At 39.1% G+C, this 25,866-nt stretch overlaps 1 protein-coding gene across 1 annotated transcript in view; it reads right to left on the reverse strand.

Moving 5' to 3' along the window:
• Positions 1-705: 705 nt before the first annotated feature.
• The window catches only part of FAM19A4 (family with sequence similarity 19 (chemokine (C-C motif)-like), member A4), a 150,987-nt gene continuing 125,826 nt past the window's right edge, over positions 706-25,866 (reverse strand). Inside the window, exons 3-5 of the mRNA XM_011970914.1 lie at positions 21,672-21,827; positions 7,997-8,121; positions 706-2,066 (exon numbers count right to left, since the gene is read on the reverse strand). Of these exons, the coding sequence (XP_011826304.1) occupies positions 2,055-2,066; positions 7,997-8,121; positions 21,672-21,827 (293 nt within the window). The 3' untranslated portion in view covers positions 706-2,054. The remainder of the gene's footprint in view (positions 2,067-7,996; positions 8,122-21,671; positions 21,828-25,866) is intronic.

The raw sequence follows: 25,866 nt of genomic DNA on the forward strand, positions 1-25,866 counted from the left end.
GTGTCCACACAGATACAAGCAGCAAAGGTTTCTCAGGTGTTGAGACTACATGTGCCAGTCAGAGTCCTAACATGCTGTGACCAACAGCCTCAAAACTGTCCTGGTATGTTTGTTTTAAATTCTGTAAAAATACCAAAAATTCTCTTACCTATTTCCCTACAGGAAAGGAATGGGAATGATAACATTAAAATGCTTCTCAAAGCAAGCCCCATTTCAGGCCTTACTTTTGAAGTAAAAAGTACACTTTGAAACAACAATGGATAAAATGGCAGCTTTGAGGCCTGCCATTTTCCCAAATGGATCACTGATTCCCTGGAAGTACTCACCAGAGATGTACCTAAAGGTGAAGTACTGTCATAGTTACTTAATCTTATTTGGGGTACGAGATCAGACGCATGGGCTAAAAAATTAAGTCACTGTTTCATGTATCACAAAATTTATATATATATATATATATTTAACTCAATACTAAAGGGAGCAAAGTATGCATAAAACATCATGAGTGTACCTAAGCTTAATGCTACATAGGTTTGGGAGAAGAAATGAAGCCACCTAAATGTATGTGCCAACTTTGCGATATAGTTCACATCCCCAAAGTTAAGTGTTATTTTTAAAAGGAGTTTTTCATGTTTAAAATCTGCAAGCCTAGGTAGGATGTTAACACAAAGTCTTAAGGCATATAATAATCACAAAAACATGTATGCCATCAGCAGGATGAATTTTTTTTACTTATTCATACAATCATAACAAATGTAGTAAGCATCTAGTCAAATTCAAAAATTTAGCCAACAAATCTTTCCATTCCTTCTGCAAGAATAAAATCAAATAACCATTATGCTATAAACAACATTAAAGTATTGATTTATTTTCCCCCCATAAATATGAAAGGACAGGGATAATTAACTTGGTGCACAAACTATGTTTTTGGTATTTCTTAATATATAAAATTCATCCCATATTTTTACAGTAGTATGTACCTTATACATTTAAAATCTGGGTCAGTCATTCTTCATCTGTTTCATACGTTTCCACGTGACAGCATCTGAGACTATGTGGAGACATGTCTGCTGCAAAATCATTAAGCCAATCAGGACTCAGATTTTAAAGAAATAAGAAATAACACAGAAATAGGGAAAGAGCCAAGTTAAGAAGAACTCATTTACAGTCTAAAAATTCAGCACTGAAAGACTCCTGTCTAGGAGTTAAAATATTTTCATATAATTGGCATAAACTTGATCTAAGAAATAACCCTTGATCTAAATTGAGATTTGTTTATATTTTAAATGATTTACCTACATGACTACACAAAAGCCATAAAAATTCCAACAAGTTTTATAAATATGTTCTGATAGAGCTTTGGTTATAAAATATTGGAATTGATATGCTTCCTTAGCACTCAGTAAAATGGTACATTGAAGTTAAAACGCTCTCATTTTCTCTCTGCTAACTGGACAATGGAAAGTAAAAATACAATGACAAAAAAAAAACCAAACAAGGCCCTCCAATCCTCAAAGAATAAAAAAAAAAAGGTCCGTAACAAGTAAACAAGTGAAACCCAACAAGAAATTTCCTCAACAAGTAAACCAAAACCGCAAAAAAGGTTTGCCAAAATCTTTTTAGACCCCTTTAAAACCACTTTAATACAAGGGCAAAAGCAAAAGTTCAAAAGAGGAACAGAATGAGGATCCTTTGAAACATACATCTAAGTTCTTTTGTAAAAGCAGAAAGAAAGTGAAGAATGAACATGCCCTTAGTGGTGATCCATTTTGAAGACTCTGATTTGCTCTTCTCGGATGTTGGAGGTATGCTCCTTGGGAATCCAGATAGGACGTCAAACGTCTGGTGGCTTGTGGTTATAATTCGATGAAATAAATATCACGAAGCAGAGAGGGCTGGGCCAGTTAAGTGAATGCCACCTCTCACAGCTCTCATATACAAATATGAAGTTGCTGAAATCCTAGACAATTTTCTGCAAAGGGGCCAGGATGGGAATCCAAGCAAAAGTGCTCCGCATCCTGCTGCCCCTCCAGGATTGAAGCACACCTCTCTCTTCGCTACCGCGTTACCTAAAACAAATCAAATAAGGGAGCATTCAACAATCCATACCCACCAAAATAACCATTCCTGCCCCCTAGACCAATAAGGTCTTGACTGTGAATAGTTTATCAGTTTGTACATTTACCTATAACCGACCTCACCAAATCAACTGTTCAAATTCTGCTTTGCAGCCTAAAAGCAAGAAATATAAAGAATACATGCACAAAGACTTCCAAAAGCGGGTATTATGCAGTCTGGCTTTGTATTTGTGAGGTTATAAAAATCCCATCTGATTAGGTACACTCATCGCCCATCAATTCATGCATGCTGAGCATGCTTTGTTAATGGCACTAAAAATTTTTCAAATGGTTGATTAAAATCAGTGCATGTCAAGATAAAAATGTTGCCTTTATTTTTTTTTATGCAGTTAACTTTCACTTTTGAAAATAGGTTATTTTATAAAACTGTTGTATTATCCATTAAAAAGTAGTGGTTGTATTTTTCATTTTTAAACATCCAGGCTCATTGCTTATGATCTAAGAAAATAGAACAGCAGTTTCTATAGTTGATTGGTCATATAAGAAATTTTATGTGTTAGCCAATATACCAGTTCAGGTGGGAAAAAAAAAAAAAGCATAAGACTTTAACATGCCTACACCACAAAAATATTTTTTCAAAGCAAATTATTTGATAGTACAGTCACTATACCTGGGCTTTAGACCCAATCAGCTATGTATGCAAACCTCAGCCTTGCTATTAACTGACATATGGCCTTTATGTATTCAACAATATTACTCCCCTTTTGTTTGTACTGGGTAACTACAGCAAACTAAACAAAACCCTACCCTCATGGAGCTTACCTTCTAGGGCAGGGGCTGGAAAACTTTTACTGGAAAGGACTACATACGGTAAATATTTTCAGCTTTGCCGGCCATACAGTCACTATAGCAACTTCTTAACTCTGCCTTTATTTCATTCACAAAAGTAGCCATAGACAATAAATAAATGAATGGGCATTGCTTTGTTCCAGACTTTATGTATAGATGGTGAAATCTGAATTTCATATAATCTTCATGCATTCTGAAATATTCTGCTTTTGATTTTTTCCAACTACTTAAAAATGTAAAACCCAGCCTTAGCTCATGGGCCATACAAAAGCAGGCCAAGGGCTGGATTTGGCCTGTAAGCCACAGTTTGCTGATCTCTATTCCAGAGGAAGAGGTTGGACAAACAGGTAAAATTAATAATATAGGCTATGGAGAAAAGTAAGGTAGTATAATAGAGGAAAGAAAGGCTGGTGAAGGGAAGGTAGAGGGCTGCTCTTCTATACAGGATGTCAAGGAAGGTTGAAGGAAGTGAGGGAGGCCTGACTCACTGGGAAGAGAGGAAGAGGTAAATGCAAGGACTTTGGCCTTTTTCTGAGGTTCAAGGAAGAGATGAGAAATGCATGGCAAGACTGAACTGTCAAAGAGTTGTGACAAATAGGACAAAGATGTAAGAAAAAGAGGAATCAAGGACAATTCCAAGATCTTTGGCTTGAGTGACTGAATGATGGAGTTGGCCATGTTCTGTGATGGGGTAGATTGTCTCTCTTTGCCTTAATTTCTTCATCTGCAAAATAAAGATAATAGTACCTGGCCCCTACAGTTGTAGTAAAGAGTGAATAAAATACGTGACTTGAATGACACAGCCCAGTGGTTGACACACGGTTTGTACTCAGGGAATGGTGGCTATTGTGATGTTAGCTCTTTCTGGATCTATCAATGTACATCCAGGATGTAATTGTCAAAGGCAACTTATTCCCCATGCCCAGCTCATTTTGGACAACTTCACTGAAGTTGGATGATAAAATGCTCTCAGATTTATTTTCCTTTAAAATTATTATTGTACTGATTACATGTGGAAGATTCATTGCTACTTCTGAATTTTGATGGATACAGGGCTACTAAGATGCCAATATTAGCTCTACTCCCATTCCTCAGGGTACCCTGAGCATTACAAGTCTGACTATAGAGATCAGGGAAGACAAAACTTCAGGGTAAAGGAGTCATCTGAGCTGGACATTAAAAGACAAGTGGAATTTTAGAAGAGGAAGTGAAAAAAGGAGGCAGCAATGGTATGGGGAAGTACATGGTCTGTACAATGATTGGCAGTGAAGGCCCACTTAAGATGCTTATAATCTGTATTTTGCATCAGTTTCCAAGGGGGATCCATTGATGATCTCTCAACAGGGAGGGAACCTGGGCAGGGAGTTTACCCTTGATGCAGAGAAAGCAAGGTATAAGTCAATTAAGGGTGAGAACAGGTAGACAGCTCAGTTAGACTAATGGTTCCCTCATACTGCCTGTTCATCACACTCAACCTAAGAACAACTGTTTTAAAAGCATGGTTTTCTAAGCCCTATCCTAGACGTTTACTATACCAGAATATCCTAGAGTTAGAGTTCAAAACTGTGCTTTTTACATGTTCCCATGATAGCATTAAATTATTATTATATTGACAATGACCCATGGTGATGGCCCAAGAGACAGGTAGATTAGAGAGCCATTTGAGGAAGATACTGAAGACAAAACTGTTGCTTCCATTCTGTAGAAATTTTCCAATATGAAATAATGGAAATATTTAGACAATAGAAACTTTGAAAAATGAAGTAAAAGAATCAAGTAGGAAGTCTGCAAAGAGCTACTGAAAAAAATATACTGTTCTCCAAAGCAGTTTTTCAACCTTCATACTATTGACATTTGGGGTCAAATAATTGTTGTAGAGGCTGTCTGTGCTTTGTAGGATGTTTAGTAGCATCCCTGGCCTCTACCCACAAGATGCCAGTAGCATCCTCACAATGTGTGATGACCAGAAATATCCAAGACATTGCCAAATGTCTACTCAGGGGCAAAACTGCCTCTGGATGAGAACTACTACTATAAAGACATAGCTTTTCACCCTTAGTAGAGGATTCAAAAATAAGAACATTAAAAAGTCTAAAATGTTTCAAGATTCAAAGTGATTTGCTTCTGCTCACAAACAAGATATGGCAAATGCTTGGCTTCGATGCTAACAAGACATCATACCCTTGTTAGAAGGCTTAACAATGGCAACCCCAGAGAGTGAAAAACTCCTTAGCCCAGAGAATGCAGCAAAACCCAGATTTCAATTAAGGCAGGTCCATAGAGAGGGTCATATTTTCCCACAAGAAGCAGTAGCTCTAGAGACGCTGAAAACTATGTCGGCAGAGTAAACTCAATGCCAGTATTTTATACCTGGAAAAGATGACTAGTTAGGGAATTATCATCTCTCTTTTCACATCTTCATCTAAAGCTATTAGTATTCAAGTTAACTGCCAACTATTTTCATATTTGCATTTAAATGGAAAATAAAATTCTGACATAGCTGGCTTACTGGAGACCATCTTACTTTAGCCTTTCTGTGTTTTGATGCTGCTGTGCATGAACTGTTTAAAGAAAATGGAAACTATTTTGTTATATAGTTTAGTTAACACATCCTCTAGGGAGACAATTGCTCTGCTTTTCTAGGACCTCTGTCTTACCTGTGGTGTAAGGTCAGTAACAATTTTAAGAAAAAGATACAACTGGAAGCTAGTCACAGATCCACAAATGAATTTACTCTATGTGCATAAGATCCATAAAAGACATAAAATGTTTTATGCAGTTCAAGTCACACTGACTTGGATTAATAAAGGAAACAAAGTTTTATGACTTCAAGATTATTCTCAAGTGACATGTCACTAAAAAAGCAGCCCAAGTATCATGATGGCTTGGGGAACTGTATTATCTTTCTACAACTTTTCAAAGTGCTAAATGAAATGTCACTACCATTGAGGATTTAGCTAGAGCAAACTTACATTCCCAGCACTGAGCCAAAATGTCCCTAAAGGTTTGCTTCCTGCAAATGCCTTCTCTAACTACACATAAATAGAGAGCCGTTCTACCAAGAGAACTACCGTTGGCTTCTGCTCATGATCTTGTTTTATATTTATATATAAAAATCAATACAAATAGAATCTTCCAAAATGTTATTCCTTAGCCTACAAGAAATATGATGAAAGAAAATTTTTATCACTGATGGATGTAATACCCTAATTCATGGGTTACTCCAAGATTTTTACTTAGGAAGGAATTAGGAAAAAATAGCTGAAACGGCCCAAGGGAAAGATAAGGAAATTATCTTAAGGCAGGGTTTGCTTAGCAAGCATGCTGGGTCTATATAGGATGGAAGTTTATTGGGAATGGCTTAGAACGATACGAGTGTTGACCTCCTTGCACCACCAGTAAATGACTCCATGGACTTCTGCTGCCCTGGATACAAAAGCAGATATCAGGTCATTACCCCAGTCATCTCAATATCAGTAACAAGGGTAAGTTAGTTGACAATTGCAATTAATGTTGAAAATGGTCTTCATTTTGACATTCTGGTTTTACCTAGAGAATCAACTGACAACTATTCCATTGATAATCTGGGGTATAATATCAGCTAAAGTTCCCATTTAAAATGTTTTGTACAATCATATTTTCTAATATTTTGTTTTAGACTTACTATCTTTATGTTTTAATATATTTTACAAAATCTTAATATAATAGTTCATGTTCACACTTAGAAGAACTGGCCTGCTTTTGACCTCCATGGCTGAAGATGAATTACTAAGCACTTAGAGTGCTCAAAGTATTCATAAAGGAGACGACATAAGAAAGGCAAGAAGCCATTCACTGTATGTATTTCCTAAGGGATCAAAGTTCAATAGCAATGATAACCAGAGTCACTCCATTCCAGTATGTCTAACTCTAATGATCTTAGAATGACCTTGGTCATGTCCATTTTCATTCAAGAAATAGTTACCAAGGCATTCAGCTGGCTCTGGGACTGCCAGGGCCCAACATCAAAGCTCTCCCACCAGACAGAAAGTTCTAGGTATTAAGCAAAATATGGATAGCAATCTATGTAAAATGTAACCATAATAAATGCTGAAAGATACAGGGAGCATGCATTCAATCAGGAAAGAGGTCCCTGAAAAAATGATGATTAACCAGAAAAGGATGGAAACAGCCAGTGCAAAAGGACCAGGGTAAGAGGGACTGACAAAAGGCCAGGATGTTTAGAGCAGCAAGAAGGAAGCGGAGATGGCTTAGCCATGTTACTCATTAAAGACCAGGCAGAGGCTAGTGGACCAATTACCAGAGGGTGCCAGTGGAATATTTTGAGGTGGATTAGCTTAGAGGATGTGCATTTTACAAAATTACTGTAGTCACTGTGTAGGGACCAGATTGGAAGGCAGCAATCTAGCAGTCTAGATACATCTCCATATGAGATGGCCGATTGGACAAGAGGAGTAAGCACAGTGTTGAAGAATCATGGAAAAGTTGGGTAGTAAAAATCCTAAGGACAATGTAACCAACTGATCATGGGAAGATAAGGAAGAAGGTAGGTTTCTGGCTGGAGAACTGGGTAGACAATGGTGTTCTTCAGTGACAGTGAGAATTAAAAAGAGGACCATTTGGGGAGAAAAGTGTTGGCTTCTAAGTCTTGAATAAGAATCTCCAACCATTAAATCTCCTTTAAAGCAATAGGTATTTCTACTTGAGTAAATCATCTGGATGTGGATTCTTGCCATGGTGTGTTGATACACTGGCCTGTCAGCTCTGAAACTTTTACTTTAAATCGGGCTTGTGAAGAAGCTGAAATGAATTTAGGGGCCCTGCCTAAAATAATGAATTCTCCCACCAAATCACTGCGCTATAAAATCTGACACACAGAATGATGCTGGGAAATGCACTTTTCAAAAAGGCCAAAGCCCTAAGGTAGCACTGCCCAAGCAGGTTTGTCAACACATAATAATATTTTCTTGATGGCAGAATAAAATCAAGGGGAGGAAGCCCCACAGTTGATAAATTGTAAATTGTAGTTGATAAATTGATAAATTGTAAAATTGCATTTTGTCTATACTTGCCTTCGTAGTTTTGACTTTATTGCCACTGCTACAGGACCAACCTGAGTAATCTGGCAGCACTTTACAATCCTCTCCTTCCAAACATGGATTCATGTGACACCACCATTTCTGAATCACAATGGAAGCTGGAAAACAAAGGCCAAATAATATTTGTGACACTGTTTCTTCCTCCAAAGATGGACAAAATAAAACTCAATACAGAGTAGTACACTGAGTTCAAAGATTGCTATTAAATTTACTGTTAGTAAATTTAAGGAATCTCATCAGGCATATACTCTACAAAATATTTCTTTTTTATTAAAAAATTTAAAAGCAACAGATGGTGACAACACAGAGAAAATGGAATGCTTATACACTGTTGGTGTGAAGGCAAATTAGTACAACCTCTATGGGAAACAGTATGGACATTTCTCAAATAACTAAAAATCAAACAACCATTCAATCCAGCAATCCCACCCCTGGCTATCTGCCCAAAGGAAAAGAGACTGTTATATCAAAAAGACACCTGCACTCATATGTTTATCGCAGCACTAGTAATAAATAGCAAAGTCATGGAATCAACATGTGTCTATCAGTGGAAGACTGGATAAAGAAAATGTGGTATAGATACGCTATCAAATACTACTCAGCCACAGAAGAGAATGAAATCCTGTCTTTTACAGCAACACGGATGGAACCGGAGGTTATTATCTTAAGTGAAATAACCCAGAAACAAAGTCAAAGTCAAAAGTCAGTCATTTTCTCACTTATAAACAAGAGCTGAATAATGTGTACACAGAGACATAGTCATGGAACAACAAATTGGAGACTTGGAAGGGTGGGAAGGACGAAAAGTTACTTAAGGGGTACAAGGTACACTATTTGGGTGATGGCTACACTAAAAGCCCAGACTTCACCACTATGTACCCTTAAGTTTATACAAATAAAAAATAGATCACTTTTGCAGTGGACTGCCCAACTGTAAAATAGAGCTGGTGAGATCTCAGGCTTTGTGGTGGGCTTGCCTGGGTTTGAATCTGACTGTGCCATCCTCTAGATTAGACTAGTGCTCAGACTTCTCTGTCAGTTTTTTCATTTGAAAAGTAGATCCTCACCCTAGGATATTAAGAGGATAAAGTTAATCCATGTGTGAAAGTCTTTGCTGACTTTGAGCCAGTCACAATAGTCTTAGAAAATGTTAGCTGTTATTATGGTCATCATCTTTGATTGCAGGCTACAATGGTATTGCAACTGGTTCTTATGTTTGATGGTCTCTGTTAATAGCAAAAACTAAAAGCACTAAAAATTTCCATCATACATGGTGTTCATCTCTCCATGCCATTCTAGTGAGTGGCCAGCAACCACTTAAAGTCAATTACAAAAAGCCATAGGAAAGTTGGAGGACATGGCATTCCTTCACCTTTTCATATGGCTGTTGGTCATTTGTATGTCTTCCTTGGAAAAATATCAATTCAGTTCTTTTTCCTACTTTTTAATTAGGGTATTAATTTTTGGCAATTGAGCAGGTGGGTTTCTTTTATATTTTGGATCTTAACTCCTTATCAGATATATGACTTGCAAGTATTTTCTCCCATTCTGTACGTTGCTTTTCCATTTGATGTAGTCCCAATTGTTTATTTTTGCTTTTGTTGCCTGTACTTTTGGTGTCATAACCAAAATATCATTGCAAAGACCAGTATCAAGGACCTTTTATCCTATGCTTTCTTCTAGAAGTTTCATAGTTTCATTTCATAGATTACATCCTTTTCAAGTTAACTTTTCTGTATGGTTTAAGTCGCAGGTCTAACTTCATTCTTTTGCATGGGAATGTCTAATTTTCTTCCCAGTACCCTTTATTAAAGAGACTATCCTTTCCCCATTGTGTAGTCTTGTCATCCTGTCAAAGACTAGTTGACTATAAATGCATGGATTTATTTCTGAGTTGTCTATTCTGTTCCATGGGTCTGCGCGTCTATTTTTATACCAGTGCCATACTGTTTTGATAACTATAGCTTTGTAATATAATTTGAATCAGGGCTGTGTGCCTCCAACTCTGTTTTTCTTTTTCAAAACTGCATTAGCTACTTGGGGTCTTTTGTGGTTCTATATGAATTTTAGGACTGCTTTTCTCTCTTTGTGGAAAATTATGTTGGAATTTTGTTAGGGATTGTATCCGTAGATTGCTTTGGAGAGTATAGACATTTTAACAATATTTCTCCAATCTATGAACACAGGATATTGTTCCATTTCTTTCATTAATGTCTTACAGTTTTTAGTGTACAGATTTTTTTACCTCCTTGGTTAAATTGATTCTTAAGTATTTTATTCTTTTTGATGCTATTATAAAAATAGGATCATTTCCTTAATTTCTTGGATAGTTCATTGTTAGCAAAATGCAACTGAGTTTTGGATGTTGATTTTGTATTCTGCAGCTTTACTGAATTTATTTGTACCTGGTATTTAAAGAAGAACTAGGCTGTGCGCAGTGGCTCATGCCAGTAATCCCAGCACTTTGGGAGGCCGAGGCAGGTAGATCATGAAGTCAGGAGATCAAGACCATCCTGGCTAATAAGGTGAAACCCCATCTCTACTAAAAATACAAAAAAAAAAAAAATTAGCCAGGTGTGGTGGCAGGCGCCTGTAGTCCCAGCTACTTGGGAGGCTGAGGCAGGAGAATGGTGTGAACCTGGGAGGTGGAGCTTGCAGTGAGCCAAGAACACACCACTGCACTCCAGCCTGGGCAACAGAGCTAGACTATCTTAAAAAAAAAGAACTAACACTCCACTTTCTCTTCCAAAGAATCAAAGAAGAGAGAACACTTCCAAACTCATTTAACAAGGCCCAGCATTACCTTCATACCAAAGCCAGATTAGGACACTAGAAGAAAAGAAAATTCTAGGCCAATATCCTTGATAAACGTAGATAAAAAATCCTCAACAAAACACTAGCAAACTGAACTGAACAGCACATTAAGAGGATCCTCCACTATGATCAAGTAGGGTTTATCCTTGGGCTGCATGAATGATTAAATGATTAAATGAACAATAAATGTGACACACCACATTAACAGAATGAAGGATAAAAATCATCTGGTCATCTCCTGCAGAAAAATCATTTGACAAAATTCAACATCCCTTTATGATAAAACTCTTAACAAAGATAATTTTGTACTGAAGGAATGTACTTCAACATAATAAAGGCCATATATGACAAGACATGGATATCTACGCTCACCATTTTTATTCAGTAGAATACCAAAAGTCTTAGAGCAAGCAGGCAAGAAAAAAATATAAAAGGCACTTAAATTAGGAAGAAGTTAAATTGTCTCTGCAGACAACGTGGTCATAATTATATATAGGAAGCCCTGAAGACTTTCCTGATAGATTTGACTCAAACTAGGCTGCCTGTGAAGTCAGAAACTCAAGTTCAAAGTTTTACAAATCCTAATAGCTACTTTTTATTGAGGGCCAGGCACCCTGCTAATTTCCTTCCTGTATTTTCTAATTTAAATGTCACTACAAACCTGAGGTTAAAAGACTACACATTAGGTACAGTGTATACTGCTCAGGTGAGAGGTGCACTAATATCTCAAATTACCACTAAAGAACTTACCTATGTAATAGAAGACCACTTGTTCCCCAAAAACTGTTGAAATAAAAAATATTTTCCTGTACTTCATAGAAATGAAAAGATTGAGGTCCAGGGGCATTAAGTGACTAGAGCAAGGTCACACAGTCTGAAAACAGTCAAACAAGCACTTGAAAAGAGGCAGTCTAATGCTAGAGCCCAAGTGCTAACACTTATATTCATACCTCCCTCCTTCCCTCACACATCTACTAGAAACAAATCCTTGTATGGAAGGAGGCAAGCCAGTACATTCAAACAGTTTCCCAAACACTATGTGGCATGATGAGGGCACAGGACAATTTCATTATCCATTGAATGGGCCAGACATTGTAGAATCTTCTCCATAAGTGGCCACATTGTCCCTGATTCTGGCCAAATATACTGAACTACTATCTAGTGATATCCATCAAAACAAATAGTACCTAAGTCAGGTGGATTTGTGATCTCGAGTAACCACTTGCTATTTAAATCAGGCATTGCCAACACCAAGAAAGGAATCTAGCCAAATTGGTTCTTTATTGTGCCAGAGATTGCCATGAAACTGGGATGGATGTACATAGCAGGTAAAGCCTAATAAAGTTATATTCTTGGCCAGGCATGATGCCTCACACCTGTAATCCTAGCACTTTGGAAGGCCTAGGAGAGTTTGAGACCAGCCTGGCCAAAGTGGTAAAACCCCGCCTCTACTAAAAATGTAAAAATTCACTGGGCATGGTGGCGTACACCTGTAGTTCCAGTTACTCAGGAGGCTGAGGCCGAAGAATCACTTGAGCCTGGGAGGCGGAGGTTGCAGTGAGTCAAGATTGCGCCACTGTACTCCAGCCTGGGTGACAGAGCAAGACTCTGTCTCAAAAAAAAAAAAAAAGTTATATTTTTTGCAGCCTCAAATATCATAACAGTTTCCCCTTGCAACTTCATGGAGCTGTGTGACTTTCAAAGCACTTTTACTTACTGTTCCTCTTTTGATTGTCCCAACAACCTTCAGAAACCAGAAAAGGGAGCCAGATAGTGCCACAAATAAAAACTAGGGCTTCCCTCAGAGTTAGTAAAGGGGTGGAGGGTGGTACTAGAATCTAGAATTTCTTCTTCCTTATCCAGTAGTCTTTCTACTGTATCACAATTTACAATCATATTTTAGATTAGGAAGTACTACACAGAGTTTTACTATACTCACAGTGTTGACCATTCATTCTTGTCTGAATACCATGGATTGGTTCCAAGTGGATATAAAAATAAATAAGAGATGGTCCCCAGCCCTCAATTTAAAATACCATCTGCAGGACTAGAAAAGTTACATAAATGTTGACAGAGCTTAGTTGTATTTACATAGAATTAGAGCTGAATTTAAAATACTTTGTCTTCAAAACTCTTCCTTAGACTAACTTTCTTCCACTCAGGAGTGAGAACCCATGTACTCTGGAAAGGTATCAGAGCTTCATGAAAGATTCAAAAGCTGTCTTGACAGGTGGCCAGAGGTCCACAACTGAAGACACGAGCAACAGTGATGGTTCCACCTGGAAGCCAGCAGATGCGTGTGGCTGAAGTGAGAGATCGTCAGGGAAGCCCTGGACGCTCAGATTAGGAGGGTGTCTGGGAAGGAACTATTAGGGGCTCTCGATGAAAATTCAAGATTAGACTTGGGTCTCTCAGCAGCAGGGAGCCAGGGAAGGAGTCTGAGCCAAGTAGTGCAACAAGGTAGAGAAAACTGGGTGCCAGAAGAGTTTGAGAAGAACGAACTCTAAAACGGAAGAGCAACTGAGGTGGGAGTGAAGTGAGAAATTGCGGAATAAATTCCCTGCAGAGAAAGAGAATAAATCAGATAATCTCAACCTTTCAGCAGAGAAATGCCAGCCAGCACTTACTTACTGAACCCATGGGGACACAAGGTACTTCCGATGCCAAAACCTAGAAAAGGAGCTGGAGGGGGGGAATAAAAATGACAGATCCGGATATATATCACAGAAAAATATGCCGCCACTTAACTACAGAAAAAAAATCAGCATTTACCTAGTGTTTAGGGATTTAAATTAAAAAATTTTAAAAGGAAGCATGGAAGACCAAGACAAAACTCTTATGAGATTATCTACCAGGTTTTTCGTTTAATTGGAAAATATGGAGTGATGCTTTCTTCTAAAAACAGATTTGCCTCAGACTCCTTAGAATAGCAAGCTGCCCTGAAATGTAAAGGAGTCCGATTTGCAAATATACATCTTCCTGTCTCACAGAATAATATATTGTGAGGTGCCCCTATTCATCAATGTGTTACCCGTGATGGAGTTTCTTTGTGAAATGCTTTATGGCAAGTGCTGTCTTAGAAATGACAGACGTAAAAGGAAACACCACAATAATCAAAATACACATTGCAAATTCCGTTATGAGTTAAGGATTGACTAAGAAACTGACAGCAAAGGTAAGAACCCACTGAGGGCTCGACCTGACAGAGAATAGGGTGATTAAACAGCCAGGAAATGTAAGCTTCGAGTGCACCTTCAGCCTCACTAGCAGGGACAAAGGAATCAGAAGTAGGATTTTATTAAAGTTACTGGTGAGAACATCTGCCCACTTTACTGAGCCTTGTATCCACAGGAAAATAAGTTTGTAGGAGGCATAGATATTTTTTTCCTCTTAAAAAATATCATAATACACTTTAAATGAGAAAGTGTCTTGTCACTTCTATTTTTAAAATAAAATTCTTTTAAAAGCCCCAAGCTTCCTGACTTACGAAAACACATAATACCCCTATCTTCAAGCTGCCAACCTGTAATGAATTTCCAGTTTTATGCAGAAAGAAAAAGACAGTGAAACCCTCCCTGGTTTTGTGGTAGCAACTGGTATATTCTATAGTGCTGTTGTCGAGGTGAATATTTCATGTGATAATTAGCTGTTTTGCTTCTGGTACATTTTCCTTACTCTCTATTGTATAAAATGGGTTTTATTTTGTATCTCTTGTCCCAAATAAACATCACTCGGTTAAACAGAACACAATTATATATTTATACAGTTACTTAGGTAAGCCAGACTTCAAATTATAACCAAGAACATGCTCACTTTTCATGAGTTGGACTCTTACTTGTTGATTTAGTTTAGCTGTATTTATTAAGTGTAAACTTGAGTGGATTAAAGGATGCAAAGTATTGCTCCTGGGTATGCCTGAGAGGGTGTTGCCAAAGGAGATTAACATTTGAGTTAGTAGACTAGGAAAGGCAGACCCACCCTTAATCTGGATGGGCACCATCTAATCAGCTGCCAGCACAGCTAGGATAAAAGCAGGAAGAGGAACGTGGAAGGGCTAGACTGGCTAAGTCTTCTGGCCTCCATCTTTCTCCTGTGCTGGATGCTTCCTGCCCTCAAACATTAGACTGTAAGCTCTTGGACTTACACCAGTGGCTTCCCAGGGGCTCTCAAGCCTTCAGCCTATGGCTGAAGGCTGCACTGTTGGCTTCCCTATTTTTGAGGTTTTGGCTTCCTTGCTCCCCAGCTTGCAGACAGCCAATTGTGGGAATTCACCTTGTTACTGTGTGAGTTAATACTCCTAATAAACTCCCCTCCATATATACATCTATCCTATTAGTCCAGTACCTCTAGAGAACCCTAATACACGTGGTGAAGGATATTCTAAAGAGAAGTGTATGTTTCTACTGCAACTATGAACAGAAAAATTAAGAAAACATCTTCCTAGAATATATGCCTTATAGAATATGCTCCAAGATTTTAACACTTTGTCTTCAGTTATTTCAATCATATTATTTTAAGACTCTGTGTTATTTAAAAATTAAGCCATTAACGTTTATATTTCTTGTTAAGAAAAGAAGCCACACCAACTTGACGCAGTTCACAGGCATAAGAGCAGTAGTTACAGTACTATTTTTTTCAAGGACTTCTTACTTGTTCGCACATTCCGCAAATAACACAATATTGTTAGTTCCACAAAGTACACAGAGTACTGAGTCAGTGCATGAGTACACATACACGGATCTTTTGTGATCTAGGTTTGTCCTCTCTACTAAATGCAGACCCACACAAGCATATCCACATATATTGGGGACCTCTAAGTCAAGGTTTCTCAACCTCAACAGTATTGACATTTGAACCTGGTTATTTATCGTGGCGGTCAATCCTGTGCATTGTAAGATGTGAGGCAGAACTTCCGGCCTCTACATGCTAGACACCAGTAGCATCCTCTCCCAGCTGTCTTGAGACAATGTCAAATATCCCCAAGGGGGCAAAATCGCCCCTGGTTGAGAAACATGGATTTACAGAGTAAAGGCATATTAACTCAAAATGAGAGGTTGTGCTAGTTCATCAGACCTGCTCAAAGCTCGGACTTATGAAAATAATTCTAATCCATCATAAACACCATGCCACCTCTATTTTATGTCTTCCTCCCTGCCCTTACCATGGGCGATTCCATGAATCTAAAGTTTTTGCATACCCACTTGTGAGTTTTCTCTCTCTCTCTCTCAAACACACACACTGATACGGTTTGGCTGTGCCACCCACCCAAATCTCATCTTGAATTGTAGCTCATACAAGCCCCATGTTTCATGGGAGGAGCTGGTGCAAGGTATTTGAATCATGGGGGTGGGTTTTTTTCTTCCCCGTGCTGTTCTTGTAATAGTGAATAAATCTCAGAAGATCTGATGGTTTTATAAAGGGCGGTTCCCCTGCACACACTGTCCTGCCTGCTGCCATGTAAGACATGCCATTGTTCCTCCTTCACCTTACACTATGATTGTGAGGCCTCCCCAGCCACGTGGAACTGTGAGTCCATTAAACCTCTTTTGCTTTATAAATTACCCATTCTCGGGTATGTCTTTATTAGCAGTGTGAGAACAGACTAGTACACACACATGCATGCACGCACACACACAAATCCTGACTGACTGTGAGCTCACCATGAAACCTATGCTGACGAGGTGACCTGCCAAATTTAGGCATCACATTTTTCCTTATCAGGAATCTTACAGTACTTTATAGAAGCTTTGTTCATAACACTTCATACTCTTTCTTATTGGCACACTCTCTTAAAATGCAAATTCCCAGAAGGCAGGAATTAAATCCTAAAATTTGACTTATTTTAAGGCCTCACATATCAAGGCTTCTGTTTACCTTTCCAGTTTTGTTTTCTACTGTTTCCAAGCCACACTAAGCTACTTCTAGTTTCCGAGTTAGCCCCACTCACATGCTTTGTGCTGCCTCGTTGCCTAACTCCCTCCACCATCAAATCCTTCTACCTACTAAATTCAGACCCATGCTTCTCAAGGGGCAGCATCCCTGACCACCTCTCTGTTCTCCTTTTGAGTCCTTCATTAATAAAAGTTTGTTTCTCTGAACTAGTAAACTCAGAGTTCCTTGAAACCAGAACCTGAGTCTCCTTCTCATACTTCCATCTGGCATGTAGAACAGGTCAGACACAAAGGTGCCAAATTAAAACGATGAATGAACCAACATATACAACATACATATCCTCCCAACTCCCAAAGTGTTTTGGTAAAATCTTCTCTCTCTGTCATTCACCTGTCTGCACTGAGAAAAATATCTTTTAAGTGGAAGGAGAACATGCCCAATAAAAAAATCCCAATGAAAACACACTGTAAAGACAGACCCTATGTCTCATCACACAGCCCATAAAGCCATGAAAGTTGTCTGCAGTCCAAACAGTAACTCTCCTTCTTAACTAAATGAATTCTGACGTCTTGAAAAAGTGGGCTGGGTGCAGTGGCTCACGCCTGTAATCCCAGCACTGTGGGAGGCTGAGGCAGGCAGATCATGAGGTCAGGAGTTCGAGACCATCCTGGCTAACATGGTGAAACCCTGTTTCTACTAAAAATACAAAAAACTAGCCAGGCATGGTGGCACACATCTGTAGTCCCAGCTGCTCGGGAGACTGAGACAGGAGAATTGATTGAACCCAGGAGGCAGAGTTTGCAGTCAGCAAAGATCGTGCCACTGCACTCCAGCCTGGGCAACAAAGCAAAACTCTGTCTCAAAAAAAAAAAAAAAGTGATGGGGCATCAAAAATTTTTTAAATAGCTTTGAAAAGTAACTACTTTCTATTTCCGAGCTTTTGTTTTATTAATCATTTAAACCCAATATTTAGAAACCATTCGTTTTGACAAAATAAACTTCTTTGTACTACACATTTGTCTCATTTTATCATAAAACCATTCAGCATTATCTCTATAGAGCAGTATTTTGATAAATGTGTGGAATATAGTTTCCACCATAAAACAGACCTGTATATGCCCCCCGAAGATTCAAAAAGAAGAATGCTTACCAGCTGAATAGCTGTCTGTTTTAGGATCCAAGTAACCACAGACTTACAATCAAATAATTCCCTGTCCCATCTCCCAAATCCCCAATGTATATTAAAGACCCACTTCAATAACTCAAGGGAGGTTTCATAAGTTAGTTAATTATAACAAAGTTTGGTAGAAGGGGAACAGCTAATTATTTTCCCTGTTTATATAATCTATGGTTTTACAGAAAAGCAATGAAAACACTAGATAAGTATCTGTAGTGTGGATTAACAGAAATGCAAAAGGATATTCCAATTCCTACGTCAGCATTAATTAGTGCCCCATGCCAACATCTTCTTGCCTTTGTTTTAATTTAAATGTAAATTTAGGTGAATTTTATATTTTAGATCCTTTCTATTCTTATTGACAAATAAGATAAGAGGAACATATCAGCAGAGGATAGGTCTTCTCCACATGCCAATTAAGGGCATGATACTGCATAATTATTATGGGATAAAGATTAAGCAGGTAAAGCTAAAAAGCCCTAATGGAAACATATTCAGATAAGGAAGAGATCAAAGAGAGATGAAATCAGACATACATCCCAACCAAAGCTTAAACTTCCTGCACTTCTCAGTGACTTTGATCTAATAAACATTTATTGAACACCGACTGTTTGCTAGACAATGTTAGGTACAGGAGACACAGGCTGAAAGACCCAATCTCACCTTTCAGGGTGTTGGTACTTTCTGACCACAAATTTTACACACAAGTTACATGTTTACATCAAGCATAACCTGCACTGTCCAATGTGAAGCTTTGAGCCACAAGTCCCTATTAAATCTAAATTTACACTAGCCACATTTCAAATGCTCCATAGCCATGGGTGGCTAATGGCTATTAGCCACACTGGACATATACATCATCACATATAGATACAGGTATCTATCTACACAGGTTATCTCCATAAATATATATAGAGGGAACATGTGCATCATCACAGAAAGTTCTAGAAGACAGCATATACAACATACGCTGCATAGACTCTGCTCAGATGCTCCATGATTGGTCCATATCACACTTCCTATGACACTTGGGAAACCATTTAGTTAACCTGCAAGTCTGTTTTGCCATAAACACAACCAAAATGTCCATCAATAAAGGAATAGTGACCAGGTGTAATGGCTCACAACTGTAATCCCAACACTTTGGGAGGCTGAGGTAGGAGGATTGCTTGAGCCCAAGAGTTCAAGGCAGCAGTGAGCTATGATCATGCCACTGCACTCCAACCTAGATGACAGAGCAAGACCCTATAATTTTTAAAAAGGAAGAAGAATGGCTAAATAATTATGGCCTATCCATACATGGAATGCTATGGAGCAATTGAAAACACCCAGTTAGATCAATACATACCAGCACACAAAGATTTCTGCAACTTAATACTGATAGGAATAAAGCAGGATGAGTGTAATATCCAATGTGATAGCATTTGTGTAAAACATACACTCATATTGAAATCTACCACTGTTTCCTACAACCCTAGCTCCAAATACACAAATATACAGAAATATATTGACCAAATAGATAAATGTAGTTACTTCTAGGGTGGTGGCCAAAGGGGATTTGCCCATACATAAAATTTAAAACAAGATAGTCTAGGGTAAGGTATTCATATTTTCTTTACTAAGATACTAATAGTCATCACTGCCCTATCAGTACTTTTTAGGTACTAATAAAAGTGCTTTGAATATTGTAAAACATTATTCTGGGTTAGACAGAATATAAAAAGAGTTTGTTAGAAGATATTTAAGGCCTACAGAGGCAAGCAAACACATTGCCTGTAGAGAACAATCTGTGATTACCAAAGTCCATTCTCCACTGTACTAAAACTTCTTCATGGGCCAGCCAATGGGGAAAGATGAAAGTAAGAGACCATGTTCCTGTCCACAAACTGTTTACATACTAACTGGAAGGCATACGTTTTTACAATAACATGGGCTGACTGTCATGAACTGGAAATCCAAGTTGATGCAAGAACTTACAAGAGATTTGAAAGGAGAATAAGAAGAATTAAGCAGACCAGGTGTGTTTTATGGGGAGGAGGGCAATGGATGTAAATTAGTAATGTGCAGAAATGAAAAGAAATGAGAAGAACTCTGGATTGCCTAGGGTAGTGTACTTGAAAGAGAACTGAGACACAGATCTTGCAGGGCTCTGCAAGCCATGGTAAAGAACTTAGAGTTTATCTTAAAGACAGTGGGAAGACACTAAAGTGTGGTCTTCGGTGTGGGAGTGACATAAGTCATTCTGTTTGTGTAGATCATTCTGGCTACAGGACTGAAAGTGGAAGCAGAGATGTGGCACACTCAGCAAGATCTAAGGGTGACCCCTAGACTGTGGAGGTAGCAGTGGGATGGAGAAAAGTGGGCTGATTTGAGAGACAGCTAGGAGAAAGAATGGTTGTGATTTGGATTCAATTAATAGAGATGATAAATACATTAGACTTCCCCAGCTGGAGGTGTAGAAAGTCCGTGTATTTCTTAAAAGAAATTTAAAAGTGCCATTTTTTAAATGTTAAAGATCTTCATCCTTTTTTATAGGTTCGCAATCCTTTATCAATAATCCCCAAATCCAAAAGCTCTGGAAATTGAAAGGTTTTCTGTAAGATGACAGCAAACCAGACTTGAATTAACAAGTTCTTTATCCAGCCTTATCCCATCTTGCATGAATATTTGCACATTTCACTGCAGATATAGTAATATTTCTATGATTATGGGGGGCAAGTGGAGAGTACATTAGGTCTGTAGGTAATAGATGGTATATGTGCTATGTTACCCACAAGAAATATGAGCAAATTCTGAATTCAGCAACACATTTGGCCCCCAAAGTTTCTGATAAAGAACTATAGGTGGAAATTTTCCACTTTCACTTTCCTGCTTTAAAGGTGGCTGAGATGGTGCTGATACATATATACCACTGTAACCACACAGCCCATATAGTTGTGTATGTCTATGTGTGTGTTTGGTAGGGGGAATGGGATGCAGGTAAATCAGCCGTTCTTGTTCACTGTGCAATATGATCTGGAGTTAAGAATGTGTGTGTGTTTTAACTGCTGACCTTTAGACATGCATCAAATGAGACTGGAAATGTTCATTTTCAGGGAGGTTTGTGACACTGCAGAGCAACTGATACAGACTAACCCCGTGTATCTGTTCCCCTGGGGACTGACACTTGTTTCTAACATGGCGTCTGCTGGAAGACGTCAGGGGTATCAAAAGAAATCAATCCCAGGTTTCCATCTACAACCATCGGCACAGCACTGTGCTAGGGGATCTAGAGATTACAAATGAATGATACATGATTCCAAACTATTCCCAGGGAAGTTGTTCCAAAGAGAATGTCCTATAAATGTTTGTTAAAATGATAAACTAGAAATAAGAGAGAGGATACTAATCTATGACACCAAGCATGAAGTGAGAAAGTCATGCTGCTAATTTTGAGTACAGAGTATCTAAGAGGTGGGAGAACAGGGCATCTGTGGAAACAATTGCTTTGGTGAGATTTGGAGACAGGTGGGCAAAAGGAATTGAAGCACGTCTTCCCAATTGCCCTATAATACAACTCCCCATTGGTACCCCTTGAGGGACATTATTGAAGACTTACCTTACCATCAACACATTTTTGGAGTTGTATTTATGTTCACTTTGGATTGACACTGATCTCAAAGCAACCCTAGGTTTCTTTGGGTTGCAAAGGCAGCAAAGTAGAGAAATTCCTGGTGGGTTTTGACCTTTTTGAAATATCAGCGATACTGACCAGAGAAGTCTTACCTTCAACGCAAGAAGGTTGAGCCCGAGTTGTACCGGCCACCTGTCCTGGGAAGCAAGAGCACTTGACCGTTTGTGACCGCTCTTCTATGCGGTTCTTATTGCAGCACCTGTGCACGGCGACCACCTCACAGGTACCCTGCTTGATTTGGTGGTGACCTAGTAGGTAATGGGCGGAGAAAAACAAACCCAGTGCTGTTAGAAGGAAATGACAGCACCAAAACCAGAACGATGCTATGATGACATTTTCCAACTTCCTGTGCTATGCTTATGAGTCTTTTTATAACATTTTATTTTGATAACATGTCATTTCAAATTTATATAAAGGTGATGAGAAGAATGCAAAAAGCTTCTGTGAACCTGTGGTAGGCAGAAATGGGGCCTCCAGGATCATCAACCCCTGGGGCCACACTCATGGTTATGTCATATTAATTACATGACAAAGGAGATTTTGCAGATGTGACTGAGATTAATTGATTTTTTGTTTTTTTGAGAGGGAGTCTCAGTCTGTCACTGAGATTGGAGTGCAGTGGCGTGATCTCGGCTCATTGCAACCTCCACCTCCTGGGTTCAAGCAATTTTCCTGCCTCAGCCTCCCGAGTAGCTGGGATTACAGGTGTGTGCCACCATGCCCGGCTAATTTTTGTATTTTTAGTAGAGACAGGGTTTCACAATGTTGGCCAGGCTGGTCTCGAACTCCTGACCTCAAGTGATCTGCCTGCCTTGGCCTCCCAAAGTGCTGGGATTACAGGCGTGAGCCACCATGACTGGCCGACTGGTTGATTTTAAGAGAGGGAGCGTAGCCTGGATTATCCAGATCGGGCCATTCAGGGCTCAAATGAGCCCTGGAAAGCAGACAGATGAAGAGCTCCAGGTGCCATTGCTGGCTTGAAGATGGAGGAGCCACATGTCAAGGAAATGGAGATCTCAGTCCTACAACCTCAAGAAATGCCAATAACCAGAGCGAGCCTGGATGCTGATTCTTCCCCAGAGCCTCCCCATAAAGGAATGCAGCCTGCTGATACTTTGAATTTAACTGGATGGTGAGATGCTGGGCAGAGATTCCAGCCAGGCAGTGCTAGACTTCCGACCCGCAGAAACATGGTGCTAAATGTGTGGTACTTTGTTATTAGTTGGCAATTGCTGCTGTAACAGACTTCACCCAGGTTCACCAGATAATATGTGGCCCCATTTGCTTTATCATTCACTCTCTCATGTTTTTCTAAGCCATTTGAGAGTAGATTTCAGACATGATGCTCCTTTACCCCTAACTACTTCACTGTGTATTTTCTAAAAACAAAGACATAAGGTTACATAATGATTAAAGACAGAAAATTTGACATGACACAATGCTACTATGTAATGTACAATCTATATTCAAATTTTGCCAATATCCCAATAATGCCTTTTATAGCTATTTTCCCCCTGCTCAGAATCCAACCAAGGTGCATGCATTGCATTCAATTGTCACATTTCATTAGCCTCCTTTATTCAGAAACTCCTTCTCAGTCTTTCTTTCTTGACCTTGACATTTTTCAAGAGTTATATGCCAATTATTTTGCAGAATGTCTCTCAGTTTGGATTTGTGTGATGCTTCCTCTTGATTAGATTCAAGCAATGCATCTTTAGCAGATTGTCCCAGAAGTGATTCTATATTCTTAGTGCATCATATCAGGAAACACCCAACGTCCTTTCATCCCATTATCAGTGCTATTACCTTTAATTAAATGGTGAGGATGGTATCTGTCAGGCTTCTCCATTGTAAAGGTATTATTTTTCCCTTTATGTTAGTAAGCATTTTGAGGGAGATATATTAGTGAGACTACGAATATATCCTATTCTTTATCAAACTTTCACCTACTAGTTTTAGTATCCATTGATGATTTCCACCTGAATCAATTATCAATATGATAGTTGTAAGACTGATTCTATGTTAATGTTCAAATCATCCCAGATCTGGGCAGGAGGAGACCCTTCCAATTGTCCCAGATCTAGGCAGGAGGAGCTATGACATATTCTCATATTCTTTGAGAACTTACTAACCTTCTGACCCTCAAGAAGTTCCAGACTTACCTGGTATTTTCCCTGCCCCCATAATTTCTTCAAGAATCCTTGATTACTTTTCATGGGGCATCAGACTTAGAAACCTGAATCTCAATATGTAGGTTTACTCATCACAATTAGGGAGTGACTCAGGCCCTTTCAGCAAATAGGTCAAGGAAGTATGTGTGCAGGTACAGCATAAGTACACACTGACATCTCCGATTCCAATCTAGCACCACAGTTTCTTGCTACTCTCCCATCACCAACCACCTGAATTCCATCATCCTATGATAAACAAAGTAGTTTCTGTATTGCATATGTACTTAAGGGTAATTTACATTGGAATCCATTTATCAGTTAGGAGTCTTTTGTTAGAACAACAGAAACTGATTTGAGCTAACTTAATGCAAAGAGACTTTACTGGAAGATCAGGAGTTTGTAGAACGAAGAGTGAGCGTAGCTAACCGTAAGTGGAACTACTCTCATGGCTCAACCTCAGTGAGTAATTCCATTCAATCTGCATGCTGCTCCACACGTCAGTTCTAGGAAAGGGTGCATCTGACTGGCCTGACTTAGGTCACATGTCAACTGTGGCAGCCACCCTCTAAGATGCTCCCTTGTCATCCCCACCACCAAGTATTCACAGGTTTGTGCAGTCCCTTCCCACATGGTACCAGGGTTGGTCTATTTAAGCAAAAGCATGCAGCAGATGTGCTGGTTTGTCCAAAATTAGGTGGCTGTCATCTCCAGGCCCTCAGATCACTCACTCCGGGGAAACCCTGGCATGAGCAGCCCTACAGACAGGCCTAGGTGGTAAGAAACTGAAGTGTCCTGACAACAGCCGTGTCAGTAAACTTGCAAACAGACCCCTTGCGTGGGCCCCTCCCACATTAAACCAGAGTTACTCGGTCTGTGTGACAACAGCATACCACAGCAGAAGCGATGGCTTGCCATGTACACGATTAGGTGATAAGACAATGGCATGCTCACTCACGTGTTCATCTGTTCTGGGGAAACCATGTTGTGAGCAGCCCTAGGTAGAGGCCCACATAGCCAGGAACTACAGTCTACTGCCATTGGTCACATGGGTAAGTGTGGAAGTGAATCCTACAGCCCAGCCAACAGCATAACTACAGTCTCATGGGAAATCCTGAGCCAGAACCACCCAGCTAAGCTACTCCCAGATTCCTGATGCTCAGAAGCTGTGTGTGAGATAATAATGTCTGTTGATTGTTTTAGGTTTTCAAGATTTGGGGTAATTTGTTACACAGCAGTAGATAACTAATACAACAACTCTGGCTATACCAGGCTGGAGAGACTTATCTTTGCTCTGATAAAAATAACAAACAAGACTGTAGAGGTTCTGTCCAGAAATTATTAAGGAAAGACAACTTTTTCAAGTACCCTCAAGTGTGCTCATGATTTTTCAGATACATCCATTTACATAGAAATTGTTATGTGAATTGTAAGCAATTTCATCTACTCATTAAAAGAGGTCTCCCCGAGGATTCCCACTGGTGAATGCTTTGCTTAGTTTCTGTTGATGTATGTGTTTCAAAATAAAACCAATTTCAAAATATTCCATGATTCAGACTTTTTATCCATAAAGACAGGCTTTCCAAACAATAACCTCTATATTATTCTGAATGTTTTCTGGACCAACCTTGTCACGCCATCTTCAATGTTGATGGCAGGAAAATTCAATTACTGGTGAGAACAAATGCTAAGGCAGACAGAACCAGTACCCAGAGAATCAAACTACCAGCAAGAGAGAAAGTTTTCAATCTACTACTTAAGAAAGCATGAATATGGAGAAGTGATTAAAATGATAAACCTAATTAAATGTTCATAACAAGAGCATTGATTTCCCCATAGGTAGTTGCATACAACTGTAAAATTAAATAAATAGTAATTATAATGTCAGTAAAATACTATGAAACTTTAGCACTGAGTGAGCAGAAAAGTAAGGACTGGGAAAGGTTGGAAGGGAGATCCTGTCTTTGGTTCCAATTGCAAATCAGCAACTTTCAGTCAAACATTCCCTGGCAGCTAATGACTAGCTATGAGCAGGGGCCAGGAGGAATCATTCACAGTTATCTCTCAGGAAATGTCCTCCCATTCGTCACTGTCTCAATCTGCTTGGGCTGCCATAACA

Source organism: Mandrillus leucophaeus, unplaced genomic scaffold (genome assembly GCF_000951045.1).
Source record: "Mandrillus leucophaeus isolate KB7577 unplaced genomic scaffold, Mleu.le_1.0 Scaffold121, whole genome shotgun sequence".
NCBI lineage: Eukaryota > Metazoa > Chordata > Mammalia > Primates > Cercopithecidae > Mandrillus > Mandrillus leucophaeus.